The 18,245-nt window shown below is 45.4% G+C and overlaps 1 protein-coding gene across 1 annotated transcript in view; it reads left to right on the forward strand.

Annotated features, from left to right (window-relative positions):
* LOC311111003 (ephrin type-B receptor 5-like) overlaps window positions 1-11,421 on the forward strand; it is a gene marked incomplete at both ends in the record, with an annotated part of 48,455 nt that extends 37,034 nt beyond the window's left edge. Inside the window, 14 exons of the mRNA XM_084153685.1 lie at window positions 3,144-3,299; window positions 5,377-5,648; window positions 6,013-6,094; window positions 7,496-7,620; window positions 7,774-7,936; window positions 8,030-8,144; window positions 8,289-8,344; window positions 8,956-9,072; window positions 9,326-9,573; window positions 9,859-10,077; window positions 10,219-10,368; window positions 10,671-10,855; window positions 11,034-11,189; window positions 11,316-11,421. Of these exons, the coding sequence (XP_084009811.1) occupies window positions 3,144-3,299; window positions 5,377-5,648; window positions 6,013-6,094; window positions 7,496-7,620; window positions 7,774-7,936; window positions 8,030-8,144; window positions 8,289-8,344; window positions 8,956-9,072; window positions 9,326-9,573; window positions 9,859-10,077; window positions 10,219-10,368; window positions 10,671-10,855; window positions 11,034-11,189; window positions 11,316-11,421 (2,150 nt within the window). The remainder of the gene's footprint in view (window positions 1-3,143; window positions 3,300-5,376; window positions 5,649-6,012; window positions 6,095-7,495; window positions 7,621-7,773; window positions 7,937-8,029; window positions 8,145-8,288; window positions 8,345-8,955; window positions 9,073-9,325; window positions 9,574-9,858; window positions 10,078-10,218; window positions 10,369-10,670; window positions 10,856-11,033; window positions 11,190-11,315) is intronic.
* Between the last annotated feature and the right edge of the window lie 6,824 nt (window positions 11,422-18,245).

Below are 18,245 nucleotides of genomic sequence, written 5' to 3' on the forward strand. Positions count from 1 at the left end.
CCCCATCCTCTATACCTTTAGTATCTTCCTCTCTCTCTCTCCCTGTTCCTCTCCCTCCCTCTCTCTCCCCCTCTCTCCCTCTCCCAGTCCCCACTCCCACCCTCCCACACCCTGCATCCCTTCCTCCCTCCCTCCCTCCTCCTTCCTTCAGTATAGTGAGTGGTAATGTAAAGACATGCATGCCTCCAGTTCATAATAGGTATACGCTGTATTAACCCTCCATTGTGTGGAAACAGTGGGATGGCGGATGGAGGGAGAGGGGGATGCAGACAGAGGAAGGGGCAGAGGGCAGGAGAGGGAGCAGTAATAGAAGCTGTTCTCAACTGGCTTACCTGGTTAAATAAAGGTGAAATAAAAAAAATAAAAATAAAAAATTGGCAGAGAGGGGTGGAGGGGATGGCGAATAGAAAGTGAAGGTTATCGTTGACAATCGTAACAGCACAGGGAAGTTTTGTAGCAAAGTCGTGTTCTGTGTCACAGCCGTATAGAACACGTCTGGTAATGTGTGCCAGAGGCATGAAAGATGGATGGAACAATTCCCTTCTCCCTTCTCCTCCTCCTCTCTCCTCCTCTCTCCTCCTCTCTCCCCTCTCCTCCTCTTTCCTCCTCTCTCTCCTCCTCTCTCCTACTCTCCCCTCTCCTCCTCTCCTCCTCCTCTCCTCCTCTCTCCTCCTCTCTTCTCTCCTCCTCTCTCTCCTCCTCTCTCCTCCTCTCTCCTCCTCTCTCCCCTCTCCTACTCTCTCCTCCTCTCTCCTCCTCTCTCCTCCTTTCTCTCCTCCTCCCCTCTCCTCCTCTCTCTCCTCCTCTCTCCTACTCTCCCCTCTCCTCCTCTCTCCTCCTCCTCCTCCTCCCTCTCTCCTCCTCTCTCTCCTCCTCCTCTCTCCTCCTCTCTCCCCTCTCCTTCTCTCTCCTCCTTTCTATCCTCCTCTCTCCTCCTCCTCTCTCCCCTCTACTCCTCTCTCCTCCTTTCTCTCCTCCTCCCCTCTCCTCCTCTCTCTCCTCCTCTCTCCTACTCTCCCCTCTCCTCCTCTCTCCTCCTCCTCTCCTCCCTCTCTCCTCCTCTCTCTCCTCCTCTCTCCTCCTCTCTCCCCTCTCCTTCTCTCTCCTCCTTTCTCTCCTCTCCTCCTCCTCCTCTCTCCCCTCTACTCCTCTCTCCTCCTTTCTCTCCTCCTCTCTCCTCCTCCTCTCTCCCCTCTACTCCTCTCTCCTCCTTTCTCTCCTCCTCTCTCCTCCTCCTCTCTCCCCTCTCCTCCTCTCTCCTCCTCTCTCTCTCTCTCTCTCTCTCTCTCTCTCTCCCTCGCTTTCCTTCTCTCTCTCATCATCTTTCCATCCCTCTCCCCCTTCACGCCTGTGTCTGAGAGTAGATCTGTGCTCTTCCAGACAAGTGAGAACACAGGAAGCCTTTTATCTGTTTAAACATCTCGCCTTTCTCTCCACATCTCCTCTATTCCCTCTGTCTCTTTTACTGTCTCCCAGTACACATGCATTCTCTCAAACACACCCACAGACGCGCGCGCGCACGCACACACACGCCTTTGGAGGTGGTACATGCTGTTGAAAAGGTTATCTAAACAAGGTTAGAGGACGTGAGAGGTGTTCACCGCAGCAGAGCACTCAGACCACCATGTCCAAGGTCCGTCACACACACTGACACACACACACACACACACACACACACACACACACACACACACACACACACACTGACACACACACACACTGACACACACACACACACTGACACACACACACTGACACACACACATTTTTATTGATCTCTCTCTTTATCTCTCTCTGTGTCTGTCTGTCTGTCTCTCTCTCTCTCTCTCTCTCTCTCTCTCTCTCTCTCTCTCTCTCTCTATCCTTATCTCTCCGCATCTGCAACAGCAGTTAGACACTTATTAGACAGAGACATACACTCTTCAAGTCTTGAACAGCATTCATGGACACACTTACTGTAGGTGTTCTGTTACTCTCTGGCTCTTACAGACTCTGTCTCTACACACAGACTGAATTGGAACCGTAGAGACACTCAGGGCCTGACACTGCTTGAGAAGGCATGTTATTCACTGTGCAGAATCGGACACTGTCCTAGGCAATCTCAAACACTGCCTTAGAATAAGTACATTGAAACACTGAGGGCCTAGGAAACAAGGGCCCTAGGCAGAATCTCACACTGCATTACAGTAAGTTCAGAGAGAGCTACAGTATAGGCAGCTAGTACACTAAGAACATTCTTCCCTCATAAGGCCATAGTTACCCTCAGGACTGAATTAACAGCTGGCATATTAACACACATTTACGCTTTACTGTAATCTCAAGTGCACTGTGTTACATACATGCTATTACTCTTTAAATACGTGTGTGTGTGTGTGTGTGTGTGTGCATGTGTGTGTACACGTATTATGCACACATGTGTGAAATAACAGAACACCCCATGCTATTACAGCAGCTAATGAAAATCCCTAATGAATACAAATACAAATTGCTAGAGCACCTTGGGAGTGATGAAGCCATTGGATTGCTCTTTCTTATTCTGCTTCCCTCAGAGAATGGCCAGGGTAGTTCATTTCAGAAGCAGCCCATTCCTATCTGTTTGGCTTGGTTTATAATAAACAAGTAATGTAATTATTTTATCTGTCTATTATTCAATATTAAGGGCAGACAGTGGAATGTTGAGGTCACAAGTGACTGGTATGTTCTTAAAACAATACTCACATTGATATGACTGAAACTAGGCCATAAAATGACTATTGTGATTTATTAAGTCTACAGGGGTTTTCTTTTGAAGCAGTGGTTTAGTCAGCTGATTCTTATTCAGAGTGCCGGTAACTAATAATGTTTTATTTGGAATAGACAATTAGGGAGCTGATTTGTACAGCATAAATAGATGACATTTATATGATTAGATTATTGTTCCTTTACATATGTGCCCTTACTTTCTAACTCCCATTTGTCTCCCCTGCCCCCATCCCTCCCTCTCTGTCTCTCTCTGACATCACTCATTCTCTCCATCCATCCTTGAGATATGATCGTTTGTGAACTGGAGTTGATGAGTGCTGTTTTAATGTGTTGATGCTGGCACTAGTACTGACCCAAAGAGGTCTCTCTCACTTTTTCTCCCCATCTCTCTCTCTCTGCAGCATGTCAGGTGGGGTACTTTAAGTCGGTGTTGGGTTCGGTTCCGTGTTCAGTGTGTCCGTCTAACAGCAGAACCAGTCAGGAGGGATCGCGTGTTTGTGAGTGTCGCAGCGGCTTCTACAGAGCACCCGCCGACATCAACTCCTCCGCCTGCACAAGTGAGCTATTTGTGTGTGTGTGTCCGGGGGGGAACTGATGGCGCTGATTTTCGGCAGTCTCGGCCACATACACAGGCTTACAGTGGCCTCCAGATTGCGGGCCTGAAAAAAAATAGGGCAAAGCAATTGGCTAGGTACTACTCTGTTTAAGCTGTCGTGGTCAGCCTAGCTGTTTGGAGAAGGAGGTGCTTTCTGTACCCTTGAGTGCCATGCATACAGGGACCTTTGAAATGTTTTTTTGTGTGTGTGTTTGTGTTTGTGTGACACAGATGAACTACATGCACCAGCAGCATTATGGAACAAATAGATGTCTGATTAAAAAGCTTTCACCTTTCTTGAGAAGATGTAACATATATATTTTAGTAATTTAGCCGATGCTTTTATCCAGAGCTAAGTATCTACTTCAGCACATATAATATGTACAGTGCCTTCAGCAAGTATTCATACCCCATGACTTATTCCACATTTTGTTGTGTTACAGCCTGAATTCAAAATGGATACCATTAATTTTTTTCCCACCCATCTATACACAATATCCCATAATGACAAAGTGAATTTGTGCAAATGTATTGAAAATGAAATACAGAAATATCCAATTTACATACAATACCAGTCAAAAGTTTGGACACACCTACACATTCAAGGGTTTTTCTTTATTTTAACTATTTTACACATTTTGTAGAATAATAGTGTAGACATCAAAACGATTAAATAACACATATGGAATCATGTAGTAAACAAAAAAGTGTTAACCAAAATATATTTTATATTCTTCAAAGTAGCCACCCTTTGCCTTGATGACAGCTTTGCACACTCTTGGCATTCTCTCAACCAGCTTTACCTGGAATGCTTTTCCAACAGTCTTGAAGGAGTCCCCAAACATAACACTTTGTATTCAGGACTTAAAGTAGAATTTTTAGCAATTTTACTTTAGTGACTTATTGCAAACAGGATGCAAGTTTTGGAATATTTGTATTATGTACAGGCTTCCTTCTTTTCACTCTGTCATTTAGGTTAGTATTATGGAGAAAATACAATGTTGTTGATCCATCCTCAGTTTTCTCAAATCACAGCCATTAAACTCTGTAACTGTTTTAAAGTCACCATTGGCCTCATGGTGAAATCCCTGAGCGGTTTCCTTCTTCTCTGGCATCTGAGTTAGGAAGGACACCTGTATCTTTGTAGTGACTGGGTGTATTGATACACCATCCAAAGTGTAATTAATAACTTCACCATGCACAAAGGGATATTCAAAGTCTGCTTTTTTTTTACCCATCTACCAATCGGTGCCCTTCTTTGCGAGGCATTGGAAAACTTCCCTGGTCTTTGTGGTTGAATCTGTGTTTGAAATTCACTGCTCGACTAAGGGACCTTACAGATAATTGTATGTGTGGGGTACAGAGATGAGGTAGTCATTCAGAAATCATGTTAAAAACTATTATTGCACACAGAGTGAGTCCATGCAACTTATTATGTGACTTGTTAAGCAAAGTTTTACTCCTGGACTTATTTAGGCTAGCCATAACAAAAGGGTTGAATACTTAATTTGTAAAAATGTCTAAAGACATAATTCCACTTTGACATTATGGGGTATTGTGTGTAGGCCACACAACATCTCAATTTAAACCATAACACAACAAAATGTGGAAAAGGTCAAGGGGTGTGAATACTGAATACTTCCTGAATGCACTCATCCCTCTCTACTTCTATTACTTCTCTCTCTCTCTAATTTGTCCTTTTCTTTCATTCCCTCTTTCTCCCTCCCTTACTCTCTCTCCTTCCCTCCCTTCTTATCAATCTCTCTCTTCCTCTCTTCCTAGATTATATTTAAATGATTTGATTATTGTTCACTAACATATATTGTGCCCTTACTTTCTAACCCCCATTTGTCTCCCCAGCCCCCATCCCTCCCTCTCTGTCTCTCTCTGATATCGCTCATTCTCTCTGTCCATCCCTACGATATGATCACGTGTGAACTGGAGTTGATGAGTCCTGTTTTTATGTGTTAATGCTGGCACTATTACTGACCCAAAGAGGTTCAAAATGTTTAATCTCCCCCCCCCCCCCCCACCCCCAGGCTCTCCCTCTGCTCCGACCTCTGTCTCCTGGGAGTATGAGGGTGGTGACGGTGGGGTGTCTCTGCGCTGGCGCCCTCCAGTGGACATGGGTGGTCGTAGCGAGGTGTCGTACGGGGTGATGTGTAAGATCTGTCCCTCGGCCACCTTCACCGCCCCGGGGGCGTGCTCTTGGTGTGGGGAGGCGGTCACCTTCACCCCATCCCAGACTGGCATCAAGCAGACCAAGGTCACCCTCAACAACCTGCTCACCAGAGTCACCTACCTTATACAGGTAGGACTACAACTCCCATGAGCACTAGAGTTACCTACCTCTTACATATAGAACTACAACGCCCATGACCACTAGTCACCTGCCTCATACAGGTAGGACTACAACTCCCATGAGCACTAGAGTCACCTACCTCATACAGGTAGGACTAGAACTCCCATGAGCACTAGAGTTACCTATATCATACAGGTAGAACTACAACTCCCCTGATCACCTACCCCCTACAGATACTACATTTCCATCACCTACCTCATACAGGTATAAAACTCCTGCATTAGAGTCACCTACCTCATATAGATACTGGATTAAATGTACATCCATTTAGTTAACCTAACATTGTCCACTTTTTCCTGCTATTGATTGACAGGTACAAGCGGTCAATGATGTCTCAGTTCTAAGTCCTTTCCCACCTCAATTCACCAGCATCAATTTCACTACGAGCCAATCAGGTGAGAGCATGAGTCAGGCTTAAAAGGCACTTCAGCCACTTTTCAACCTCATATTCAATATCTCCAGCACCAAACCAGTGTCTACATATGTGAAAACAGCGCGTTTCTATGATCTGTGGTTAAAAAGATAAGAAGAAAGGTCCTAAAAAAATGCTTCTCTGTAACATCACAGTGTAGGATTAAACAACACGTTTCTAGTCTTGCTCCCCACGTCACAACGAATCTCATAGTGTTTGAAAATCACAGTTTTTTTTGTTTTAACTTTTGATGATGTCATCAGGTATAACTCTTTAGCTTTATATTTTTACAAAACCTAGAAATGCACCGTTTTCACATATGTAGACACTGGTATTGTACTGGAGATAATGAATATGCGATTGAAAAGTGGTGAAGTTGTTCTTTAAGGAGAGTGACAAGAGAGTAAAGGAATAAACTCTCAGTTTGTCATTTTTATGTGGTGTGTGTGTGTGTGTGTGTACTTCATGTCTGTCTGTCAGTCTACATCAGTTTCATTGAGTATGGGTGAGTCTCTATCTCTCTCTCTTTTCTGCTCTCCATCTTTTCCGCTCCTGCTCTCTGGACTCGATATCCTGTCAGCTCACATTATGCTCAGAAGAGAGATATAGAGAGGGACGGAGAGAGAGAGAGTTTATAGACAGACAGGCAAACAGACAGACAGTTTATAGACAGACAGAAAGAAACGTGTAACTTTTTATTGAGATAAGTCTGGCAGGAAAGTCCATACCACAGATAGAACAATGAGCCAGATATTTCAATGGATGTATAAATGTGAAGCATCTGGTTGGCGTTTCCACTCACTACCAAATATGGTGATGAGAGTAAGCCCAGTGGCCGACATTCTGCTAATTTTCTCATCGATTAAACATTTAATTTCATACAGTTTTCTGTTTCCAAAACTATAATCTGTAACAAACAGCGTGGACTGTGTTTTGTAGACTTTACCCTTTGCCAATGTTTCTAAAAATTGCATTGTTTAGGAGAGCAAGGACAAATTGAGTTATTGCACATGGGCACTTCAAAGTAGGCATTCCCAAACAGAAATATGCAAATAATGCTAGAACACTCCAATAGGATCTAACTAGCTTATGCTTAGCTCTGCCCACCTCCTTGCTTACTCTGCCTACTATGATTAATTTGCTCCCATTCTAAACGGAAGGCTCTGGTCTATCTTGGGTTAGTTAGACAAATCTTTGGCCATACAGCACTTTACAGAGCTGGCTCATTCACTAGTCTATGTCATGCTGCCCCCATCTGGTCAATACAGAAATTATGTGATCTGGCAAGGCCAGCTTGTGTTCTCCCTCCTGTTCCTCTTTCTTCCTCCCTCTTTCTTCGCAAAGCTCATACATCTCTCTCCCTGTCTCTCTCTCTCTCTCCCAGTGCCCTCTCCGGTCCCTAGCCTGCACCAGTTGAGTCGAGCCCCAGACTCCATCACCCTGTCCTGGCCACAGCCCGACAGACCCAATGGAGACATACTGGAGTACCAGCTCAGATACTACGACAAGGTATACGCTACACACATATGCACGCACATAGGCTTGTGCCTATGTATGTACACACAAGTACATACACCCAGAGACTTAATCATTCTCTCCCTCCCTCCCTCCCTCCCTCCCTCCCTTCCTCCCTCCCTCCCTTCCTCCCTCCCTCTCTCCCAGGGTTCAGATGAGGACAGTGCAGTGAGTGTGTTCAGTGAGACCAACACAGTGACTGTCAGCTCTCTGGCTTCTGGCTCCATCTATGCCTTCCAGATCAGGGCCCGCAATGAGAGGGGCTACGGCCCCTACAGTCATACTATCTATTTCACTACACTGGCCCTGGGTAACTCACACTCACACATACACACACTCACATACACGCGCAGTCAAACACACCATCTAAATCTCTCTCTGTTTCTCACTTTTTCTTTCTCAGAGGAGCGTTCTAAGCAGATCCAGAATCGGCTCCCTCTATTGGTCGGTTCTGTGATGGGCGGGGCAGCCTTCCTCCTGGTCGTCGCGGCGATAGTGGTCGTTTTTGTGTTCCGCAGGTGAGTGGGTCCTTAACTCCTATCCACACATACATGATGATGTCACACTGATCTCACACTCAGTCTCACACACACACACACACACACACACACACACACACAGTGCAATGTTCTGAAACACTGGTTCGTTGTGTCTTTTCTCAGTAAGAGGAGGGAGAGCCCCTACAGTGACAGACTCCAGAGGTACATCAGCCACAAAGGTGAGTCAGGGTGTATGATGAGTATTATTAACTGAATATAACTTAGAGGGAACTGTCATTCTGTCTGTAATATTCTCAGCTGCACATACAGTATATCCTACTTCTATGGTGTTGTTGACATTTGGTGAAGAGGATGCCTCTGCAGTGTGTTATAGAGGAGAATGGAAGTAGTGACCATGTCTAATGCCCATTACCATCATAACCCCAAGGGCTTGAGGGAGAAAGAGGGGGAGAGGGGGAGAGGGGAGGGAAAGAAAGAGAAGAAGAGAGAAGAAGAGAGAATGACAGCGTGAGAAATCTGTAGAGAGACAGAGGGAAAAAGAGATGGACAATGAAAGGGAGAGAAAGATGGGGAGAGGAAGAAATACATTTTCTGCTTGTCCAAACGCAGCATGTTTTTGTTGAGGGTGCCATTATCCCTCTGGGCTCAGTGTTCTGCCATCATGCAGCATGTCACACAGCATGGCTTGACATGTCAAAGTCTAGGGCCAACTACTGTACATCAACACACTGTACAGGACTTATATTGTTATTCTATGTTATTGTACTGGTTCACTACAATCATCTGGTTTCACTACAAACATCCCCGCTCTGTGTGTTACCTCTGTCAGGGGGGGTGAAGTACTACGTGGACCCTTCCACCTATGAGGACCCCAGTGAGGCGGTCAAGGAGTTTGCCCGTGAGATTGACCCCGCTCACATCAAGATAGAAGAGGTGATTGGTGCAGGTAGGGGTCCTGGTTTGATTCATGCTTACAAAGATAGTTCTGTAAAAAACAAAAAAAAGCTTGTCTGGTGTTTTCATAGCTCATATATTGGGCCAGGAGTCAAGCTGGGTCCAAACTCAACTCAACTCATAATCAATCAATCAATCTCTCTCTCTCTCTCTCTCTCTCTCTCTCTCTCTCTCTCTCTCTCTCTCTCTCTCTCTCTCTCTCTCTCTCTCTCTCTCTCTCTCTCTCTCTCTCTCTCTCTCTCCAGCCCAGTTTGGGGAGGTGTCTCGGGGGCGGTACCGGCCCCTGGGTCGTAGGGAGGTGTTAGTGGCAGTGAAGACGCTGCGCTGGGGCGTGACAGACAGAGAGAAGGCGGTGTTTATGACCGAGGCGGGGGTGCTGGGACAGTTTGACCACCCCAACGTGCTGAAGCTGGAGGGGGTGGTCACCCGTAGCCCACCAGAGAGGATCATCACTGAGTTCATGGAGAATGGACCGCTGGATGCCTTCCTCAGGGTGAGAACTACAACATCTACACCATGTTAGACCAAGAACTACAACTATCGTCTACACTGTATTAGACCAATAACTACAACTCCCATCTACACCATAATAGACCAAGAACTACAACTCCCATCTACACCAGATTATACCAAGAACTACAACTCCCATCTACACAGTAACTAACTCAGGGTGAGACTGAGAAAACAGTACATTTTATTACCATAACTGACCAGTATATATCCTCCACTCTTTCTCCCACCTCTTGCTCTCTATCTCTCCATCTCTCTCATCCCCCAGGAGAATGAGGACCAGTTCAGTGTTCTCCAGCTGGTAGGGATGGTGAGGGGTGTTGGGGCTGGGATGAGGTACCTCTCTGAGAGGAACTTTGTCCACCGGGACCTGGCTGCCAGGAACGTGCTAGTCAACTCTAACCTGGTCTGTAAGGTGTCTGACTTCGGCCTGTCGCGCCTCATGAGGGGCCTGGACCACAACATGCCCACCTACACTGCCTCACTGGTATATGCTGCTGGGAAATTGAGTTTTGTTTAATGATGTTTATTCTTGGATTTCCACTCTAATAGACTACTTATGTTAATAGAAGATCTCAAAATTCACAGTGCTCAACCACTCATCTCTCTCTCTCCTCTCTCCTCTCAGGGCAGTAAGATTCCTGTCAGGTGGACAGCCCCGGAGGCCTTCCAGCATCGCAAGTTCAGCTCAGCTAGTGATGTCTGGAGCTTCGGAGTGCTCATGTGGGAAGTGATGTCATATGGCGAGCGGCCATACTGGGACATGAGCAATCAGGAAGTGAGTTGTGGGAGGGTTAAGCGAGAGCCAAACAGAGACTAAACACACTGACAGCTAAACAGAATGTTTAATCATCTCTAAGTCCCTCTGTACTGCTGGGACCTCTCTATATAGGGCAGCTTGTTAACATCCAGATGGTTACTAATACCCTTCCTCCTTCTCTCTCTCTCTCTCTCTCTCTCTTGCTCTCTCTCTTTCTTCTTGCTCTTCCTCCCTTCGCCTCTCTCTCCCCCTCTCCCTGCCTCTGTCCCCCTTCTTTCTCCCCTCCCCTACCTCCTCTCTCTTCCCTCCCTATAATACAGGTAATGAAGGCTGTAGCGGACCAGTACCGTCTCCCAGCCCCCCATAACTGTCCTCCAGCACTCCACTCCCTGATGCTGCAGTGTTGGCAGGCTGACAGGGGCGACCGGCTAGGCTTCGACTCCCTCCTCTCCTCCCTGGACAGGCTCATACGACACCCTGCCTCCCTCAAGGCAGAGCATCCCCAGTGAGACTACACCTCCCATCTGCCTTTTCTTCCATATTTTACACAACAGAAGTAATGGATCACATTCACAAACAGTGATCTTTGGAGAACATTTATTATGTTATCATGTAAATGTATTGAATCATTGCTATGTTAGGCCAATCATTTTCGATCTCGATCTTTCCCTCTCCAACTCAAGCTCCACCCAGCCACTGCTGAGCCCCACCCCCACAGACCTGTCGTCGGTGGCGACGGTCAGTGAGTGGCTGACAGCGTTGAGGATGGACAGGTATAAGGACCAGTTTGAGAGGGCGCATCTGGACACACTGGACAGAGTCAGCAGGCTAACCATGGAGTGAGTCCTGGGCTTCCATTTCAATATCAACAAAGTTATTTTCATAAAATGCAAATCATGCTTTTAGAAGCAGTGGATACTTTTCTGAACTCTCTCTCTCCTTTTCTCCTTCCCTCTCTCCCTCAGGGATGTGCAGAACCTGGGGGTGAACCTGTTGGGACACCAGAGGAAGATCACCAACGCAGCCCAGCAGCTCAGAACCCACCTCACCCAGGGCCAGGTGGAGGTCTAGAACCCACCAATCACCTGAGAGCTACACAGGAAGTAACAGAGAGGTGCACTATTGGAGCTGTAGTCCAAGGCAAAGCAGGATCTGGGAGGAGAGTCGCTGAGGAGGAACAGAGAGATTTGAGGGGGAAAAGTCTTAAAATATGGGTTTTATTTCACTTGTTTGCTGTTGTTTACATTCTCTCTCTCTCTTTGCCGGTCTCTACCTCTCTCTTCCTCCTCTCTTTCTCTCACTTCTCCCACGTTGTCTCACTACTGTCCCTCCCTCTTTCACTCGTATCACCACCCTTAATAAATGAAAACAGTGAAAATGTATTTTTTACCCGAACATAGGGATCTCCCGTCACAAGCAATTGCATAGACAATCAAAGACTGTTTTTACTGATTAAAGTTGATATCATGAACACTGTTCATGATTATTTGTTAAGCTACATCACCTCCTCTGTACTGAAATCAGAAAATGGCAACTCCTGTTGACTAAACACTAGCCAATGGTTTCTCCCATCGGTCACTAGCCTGGTCACCTTTATGGGAATTATTCCATTAGACTCAAGAAATGGAGGTGTAGTTCACGTCGTGACAGAATGGAGTCACCCACCGTTGAGCAGCACCCTCCTCTGTGTATATTTCACAGTTCACATTCCTTTTTTTAATAGATAAAGTCACTGAGTCATTTGAGCATTGTGAATGTGAAATGGTTTAACTGGACTATGTGTGATCTGAATGCCAATGGAAGTAAGGAAGGCGATGTTATGTTTTGTGAGTATTCTGTGTCTGTTTGTGTTCAAAGTATGTGCGTGTGTGCGTGTGTGTGTGTGGGGGGGGGGGGGGGGTGGGGGGGGGGGGGGGGGAATCCCCATTAACTGAGGAGGGTCACCGTTCTGTGTCACTCCTCTTTGAACTATCCGCTGTGCGGCTAACAAAATAACACAGTTTCCCTGTAACAATAAATCCATAACACTTACAGTACAATAAAACATATCAAAATGTGTAACATGACAGTTTAATTCACACGGTAACATTAATTTACTCTGTGTTCACACCTCCAATGGTGTCCATGCTCCCAGGGTTCTGTGGGAACGTCCCTCCCCGGAGAAAGCCTCAGATAAGGTGTGTTTGATCCCTTTCATAGCCCACAGATGGTCAGCCATCCAAACAGTGTCATAAATCGGGATTGAGTCATCACTCTGGACCTCGGCGCCTTCAAGTCTCCAGTCGCGAGTTTCACCTTCTCTCATTCTTCCACTGTGTGTGTGTGTGTGTGTGTGTATGTGTGTGTGTGTGTGTGAGTGTGTAGAGGGTTGTGTATGAGTGTATGCACTTGAGTAGGTGTGTTTATTTGTATGAGTGTTCACCACTATTCCACTATTGTGCAAATTTGTAAAATAAAGAATATGATTTTATTTAAATCACTGCATTAAGCCTGTCATTGTGTCTGACACATAAAAACAGTTTAATCACCAGGGGCCTCATTTATAAACATTGCATATGAACAAAATATGCACAAAACGTGTTTGCCAGTTTTCACGCAAAAGTTGGCATTTATAAAAACTGAAATTGACATTAGAATGTGCTTATCCCCCGCAAACTTTAGACCATGCGTACGCACAGTTTCTAGTGGTTGAAGTATTGCATTGCAAGAAGGCAAAAGTAGCCTAGTAGCCTTGTACAAATGGGGAATACCTGTATATGATGACACACTTATTCATAACAGAAAAACAGGTGGCTAAATATAATAACAAGATGCAATCATTTGCCATTAGTGAGAAGAGCGAAAATCGATTTATTTTATCTTTGGTTTATAAAATAATAGGAAATACAGTTGAAGTCGGAAGTTTACATACACTTAGGTTGGAGTCATTAAAACTTGTTTTTTCAACCACTCCACAAATTTCTTGTTAACAAACTATAGTTTTGGCAAGTCGGTTAGGACATCTACTTTGTGCATGACACAAGTACTTTTTCCAACAATTGTTTACAGACAGATTATTTCACTTATAATTGTCAGGGCGTGTTGTAGGTGTAGTGTAGGAATCAAACGCAGGACGCAGACTGAATGTTCCAAAGGCTGTAATACTGGCCCAACACAGGCAACAGGACAACTAAGCCCGACAGCAAAAACACGCACGAAGGCGAAAGGTAAATGCGCACTAACAGGTGCGACAAAATGTAACGGTGCACACACAGGTGCAAATAAGCTCCAGCACAGTGGAGAAATACGCTCAACCGAGCAAAACACAACACTGACGGAAACAATCACACACAACACTAGACAAACACAACGAGAAACTTATAGGACACTAATTACGTCAAAACAGAAACAGGTGTGGAAACAAACAGACAAAAGCAAACGAACATGAAACATATAGCGGTGGCAGCTAGAATTCCGGAGACGACGAACGCCGAAGCCTGCCCGAACAAGGGAGAGAGGCAGCCTCGGCCGAAACCGTGACAATAATTCACTGTATCACAATTCCAGTGGGTCAGAAGTTTACATACACTAAGTTGACTGTGCCTTTAAACAGCTTGGAAAATTCCAGAAAATGATGTCATGGCTTTAGAAGCTTCTGATAGGCTAATTGACATCATTTGAGTTAATTGGAGGTGTACCTGTGGATGTATTTCAAGGCCTACCTTCAAACTCAGTGCCTCTTTGCTTGACATCATGGGAAAATCAAAATAAATCAGCCAAGACCTCAGAAAAGAAATTGTAGACCTCCACCTCTGGTTCATCCTTGGGAGCAATTTTCAAACGCCTGAAGGTATCACGTTCATCTGTACAAACAATAGTACGCAAGTATAAACACCATGGGACCACGCAGCCGTCATACCGCTCAGAAAGGAGACACGTTCTGTCTCCTAGAGATGAACGTACTTTGGTGCGAAAAGTGCAAATCAATCCTAGAACAACAGCAAAGGACCTTGTGAAGATGCTGGAGGAAACAGGTACAAAAGTATCTATATCCACAGTAAAACGAGTCCTATATCGACATAACGTGAAAGGCCGCTCAGCAAGGAAGAAGCCACTGCTCCAAAACCGCCATAAAAAAGCCAGACTACGGTTTGCAACTGCACATAATGACAAAAATCGTACTTTTTGGAGAAATGTACTCTGGTACTACACCGGCTCTGACGCTCGTCGGATGTGGTAGGCTTGAAAACTATTACAGACTACAAAGGGAAGCACAGCCGCAAGCTGCCCAGTGACACAAGACTTCCAGACGAGCTAAACCACTTCTATGCTCGCTTCGAGGCAAGCAACACTGAAGCATGCATGAGAGCACCAGCTGTTCCAGATGACTGTGTGATCACGCTCTCAGCAGCCGATGTGAGTAAGACTTTTAAGCAGGTCAACATTCACAAGGCCACAGGGCCAGACGGATTACCAGGACGTGTACTCCGAGCATGTGCTGACCAACTGGCAAGTGTCTTCACTGACATTTTCAACATGTCCCTGACTGAGTCTGTAATACCAACATGTTTCAAGCAGACCACCATAGTCCCCGTGCCCAAGGACTCTAAGATAACCTGCCTAAATGACTACCGACCCGTAGCACTGACGTCTGTAGCCATGAAGTGCTTTGAAAGGCTGGTCATGGCTCACATCAACACCATTATCCCAGAAACCATAGACCCACTCCTATTTGCATACCACCCCAACAGATCCACAGATGATGCAATCTCTATTGCACTCCACACTGCCCTTTCCCACCTGGACAAGAGGAACACCTACGTGAGAATGCTATTCATTGACTACAGCTCAGCATTCAACACCATAGTGCCCTCAAAGCTCATCACTAAGCTAAGGATCCTAGGACTAAACACCTCCCTCTGCAACTGGATCCTGGACTTCCTGACGGGCCGCCCCCAGGTGGTAAGGGTAGATAACAACACATCTGCCACACTGATCCTCAACACAGGGGCCCCTCAGGGGTGCGTGCTCAGTCCCCTCCTGTACTCCCTGTTCACCCATGACTGCATGGCCAGGCACGACTCCAACACCATCATTAAGTTTGCCGACGACACAACAGTGGTAGGCCTGATCACCGACAACGATGAGACAGCCTATAGGGAGGAGGTCAGAGACCTGGCCGTGTGGTGCCAGGATAACAACCTCTCCCTCAACGTGACCAAGACAAAGGAGATGATTGTGGACTACAGGAAAAAAAAGAGGACTGAGCACGCCCCCATTCTCATCGACGGGGCTGTAGTGGAACAGGTTGAGAGCTTCAAGTTCCTTGGTGTCCACATCACCAACGAACTATCATGGTCCAAACACACCAAGACAGTCGTGAAGAGGGCACGACAAAGCCTATTCCCCCTCAGGAGACTGAAAAGATTTGGCATGGGTCCTCAGATCCTCAAAAAATTATACAGCTGCACCATCGAGAGCATCCTGACTGGTTGCATCACCGCCTGGTATGGCAACTGCTTGGCCTCCGACCGCAAGGCACTACAGAGGGTAGTGCATACGGCCCAGTACATCACTGGGGCCAAGCTTCCTGCCATCCAGGACCTCTATACCGGTGTCAGAGGAAGGCCCTCAAAATTGTCAATGACTCCAGCCACCCTAGTCATAGACTGTTCTCTCTGCTACTGCACGGCAAGCGGTACCGGAGTGCCAAGTCTAGGTCCAAAAGACTTCTCAACAGCTTCTTCCCCCAAACCATAAGACTCCTGAACAGCTAATCATGGCTACCCGGACTATTTGCACTGCCCCCCAACCCCATCTTTTTACGCTGCTGCTACTCTGTTAATTATCTATGCATAGTCACTTTAACTCTACCCACATGTACATATTACTTCAACTACCTCAACTAGCCGGTGCCCCCACACATTGACTCTGCACCGGTACCCCCCTGTATATATAGCCTCCCTACTGTTATTTTATTTCACTTCTGCTCTTTTTTTCTCAACACTTTTTTGTTGTTTTATTCTACTTTTTTATTAAAAATAAATGCACTGTTGGTTAAGGGCTGTAAGTAAGCATTTCACTGTAATGTCGGCACCTGTTGTATTCGGCGCATGTGGCCAATAAAATTTGATTTGATTTGATTTGGTCTAATGAAACAAAAATAGAACTGTTTGGCCATAATGACCATCGTTATGTTTGGAGGAAAAAGGGGGTGATTGCAAGCCGAAGAACACCATCCTAACCGTGAAGCACGGGGGTGGCAGCATCATGCTGTGGGGCTGCATTGCTGCAGGAGGGACTGGTGCACTTCACAAAATAGATGGCATCATGAGGAAGGAAAATTATGTGGATATATTGAAGCAACATCTCAAGACATCAGTCAGGAAGTTAAAGCTTGGTCGCAAATGGGTCTTCCAAATGGACAATGACCCCAAGCATACTTCCGAAGTTGTGGAAAAATGGCTTAAGGACAACAAAGTAAAGGTATTGGAGTGGCCATCACAAAGCCCTGACCTCAATCCTATAGAAAATGTGTGGGCAGAACTGAAAAAGTGTGTACTAGCAAGGACGCCTACAAACCTGACTCAGTTACACCAGCTCTGTCAGGAGGAATGGGCCAAACTTCACCCAACTAATTGAGTGTATGTGAACTTCTGACCCACTGGGAATGTGATGAAATAAATAAAAGCTGAAATAAATAATTCTCTCTACTATTATTCTGACATTTCACATTCTTAAAATAAAGTGGTGATCCTAACTGACCTAAGACAGGGAATTTTTATTAGGATTAAATGTCAGGAATTGTGAAAAACTGAGTTTAAATGTATTTGGCTAAGGTGTATGTAAACTTCCGACTTCAACTGTATATGCTTATTTCTAATTATTTAATTTCCATGATCATTGAAGAATACATTCCTCACCTTTTCTCACTGTGATGGTTTCATACTTGTGAAATAGCCTTTAGGCCTAAGCAGTAGTGTTGCATGGGTAAAATCACTGGGAAAGCCAAGCCAGGGAAAAAAGCCATATTACAACCTGTGTTTTGATAATGGCATTGTTTGGTTTATAACCTGTTAGTTCATATGCCTTGCCACTGTGATATATAGGCCTAAGGCCAAGACAATAAGAAGACACAGCGGCAGAATAAATTCAACCACTCATTTGTTGAAGTCCACAAAGCATATTGCATGTAACAAACAGTTACATGACCTACAGAATGGTCACAAGTTAATGTTTCCGACATTTTCGGACTACTAAACAACTATTGATTTAGAACCACGAAGAGTTACCGCAAGGCGCAAAGAAAACAGGAGCTGCCTCCAGTATGCCAGCACCATTTCAACCTAAACATCTCAACATCATCAAATCACCTATGTTTAGTCTAATACAGTGACAACTGAAAGAATACCAAAAACAATTTAGTCCAATAAACATCAACTGAATATGATGTGGCTGTCCATGGCACTGATTTCTCTGTGTGTGTGTGTGTGTGAGTGTGTGAGTGAGTGCGTGCGTGCGTGGAAGTAGAAAAAACATGGTGACTCACCCTCCTCTCTTTCATGTTGCTGAAACGGTCTATGACTCATACAGTACAAGCGTTTAGTTTTTGTTGTCCTAGGCTACCTGGCTAAAATGCTTGCTCGCTAGCCTAACTTCCTTTCATGGGCAACGATGAGCCGGCTAGTTAGCATTAGCCTACTACATCTAGCTACATACTGAACTTCCATCTTCTCAGACCAGGGGCACAATGTATGCATTTATGGTTGGATCAGAATCGTTGTTATAATCATTGGCCAGTACAGAGAATTAAGTAAAACCACAAGTCCAAATCCCTATCCATGGCTAATTTAGGAAAGGGACAATTTTAGCTAGCTAGCTAGCCACCGAAGGACAATGAGATGCAGCAATTCAAG

This window comes from Coregonus lavaretus, assembly GCF_964263955.1.
Source record: "Coregonus lavaretus genome assembly, chromosome: 3".
Classification (NCBI taxonomy): Eukaryota; Metazoa; Chordata; class Actinopteri; order Salmoniformes; family Salmonidae; genus Coregonus; species Coregonus lavaretus.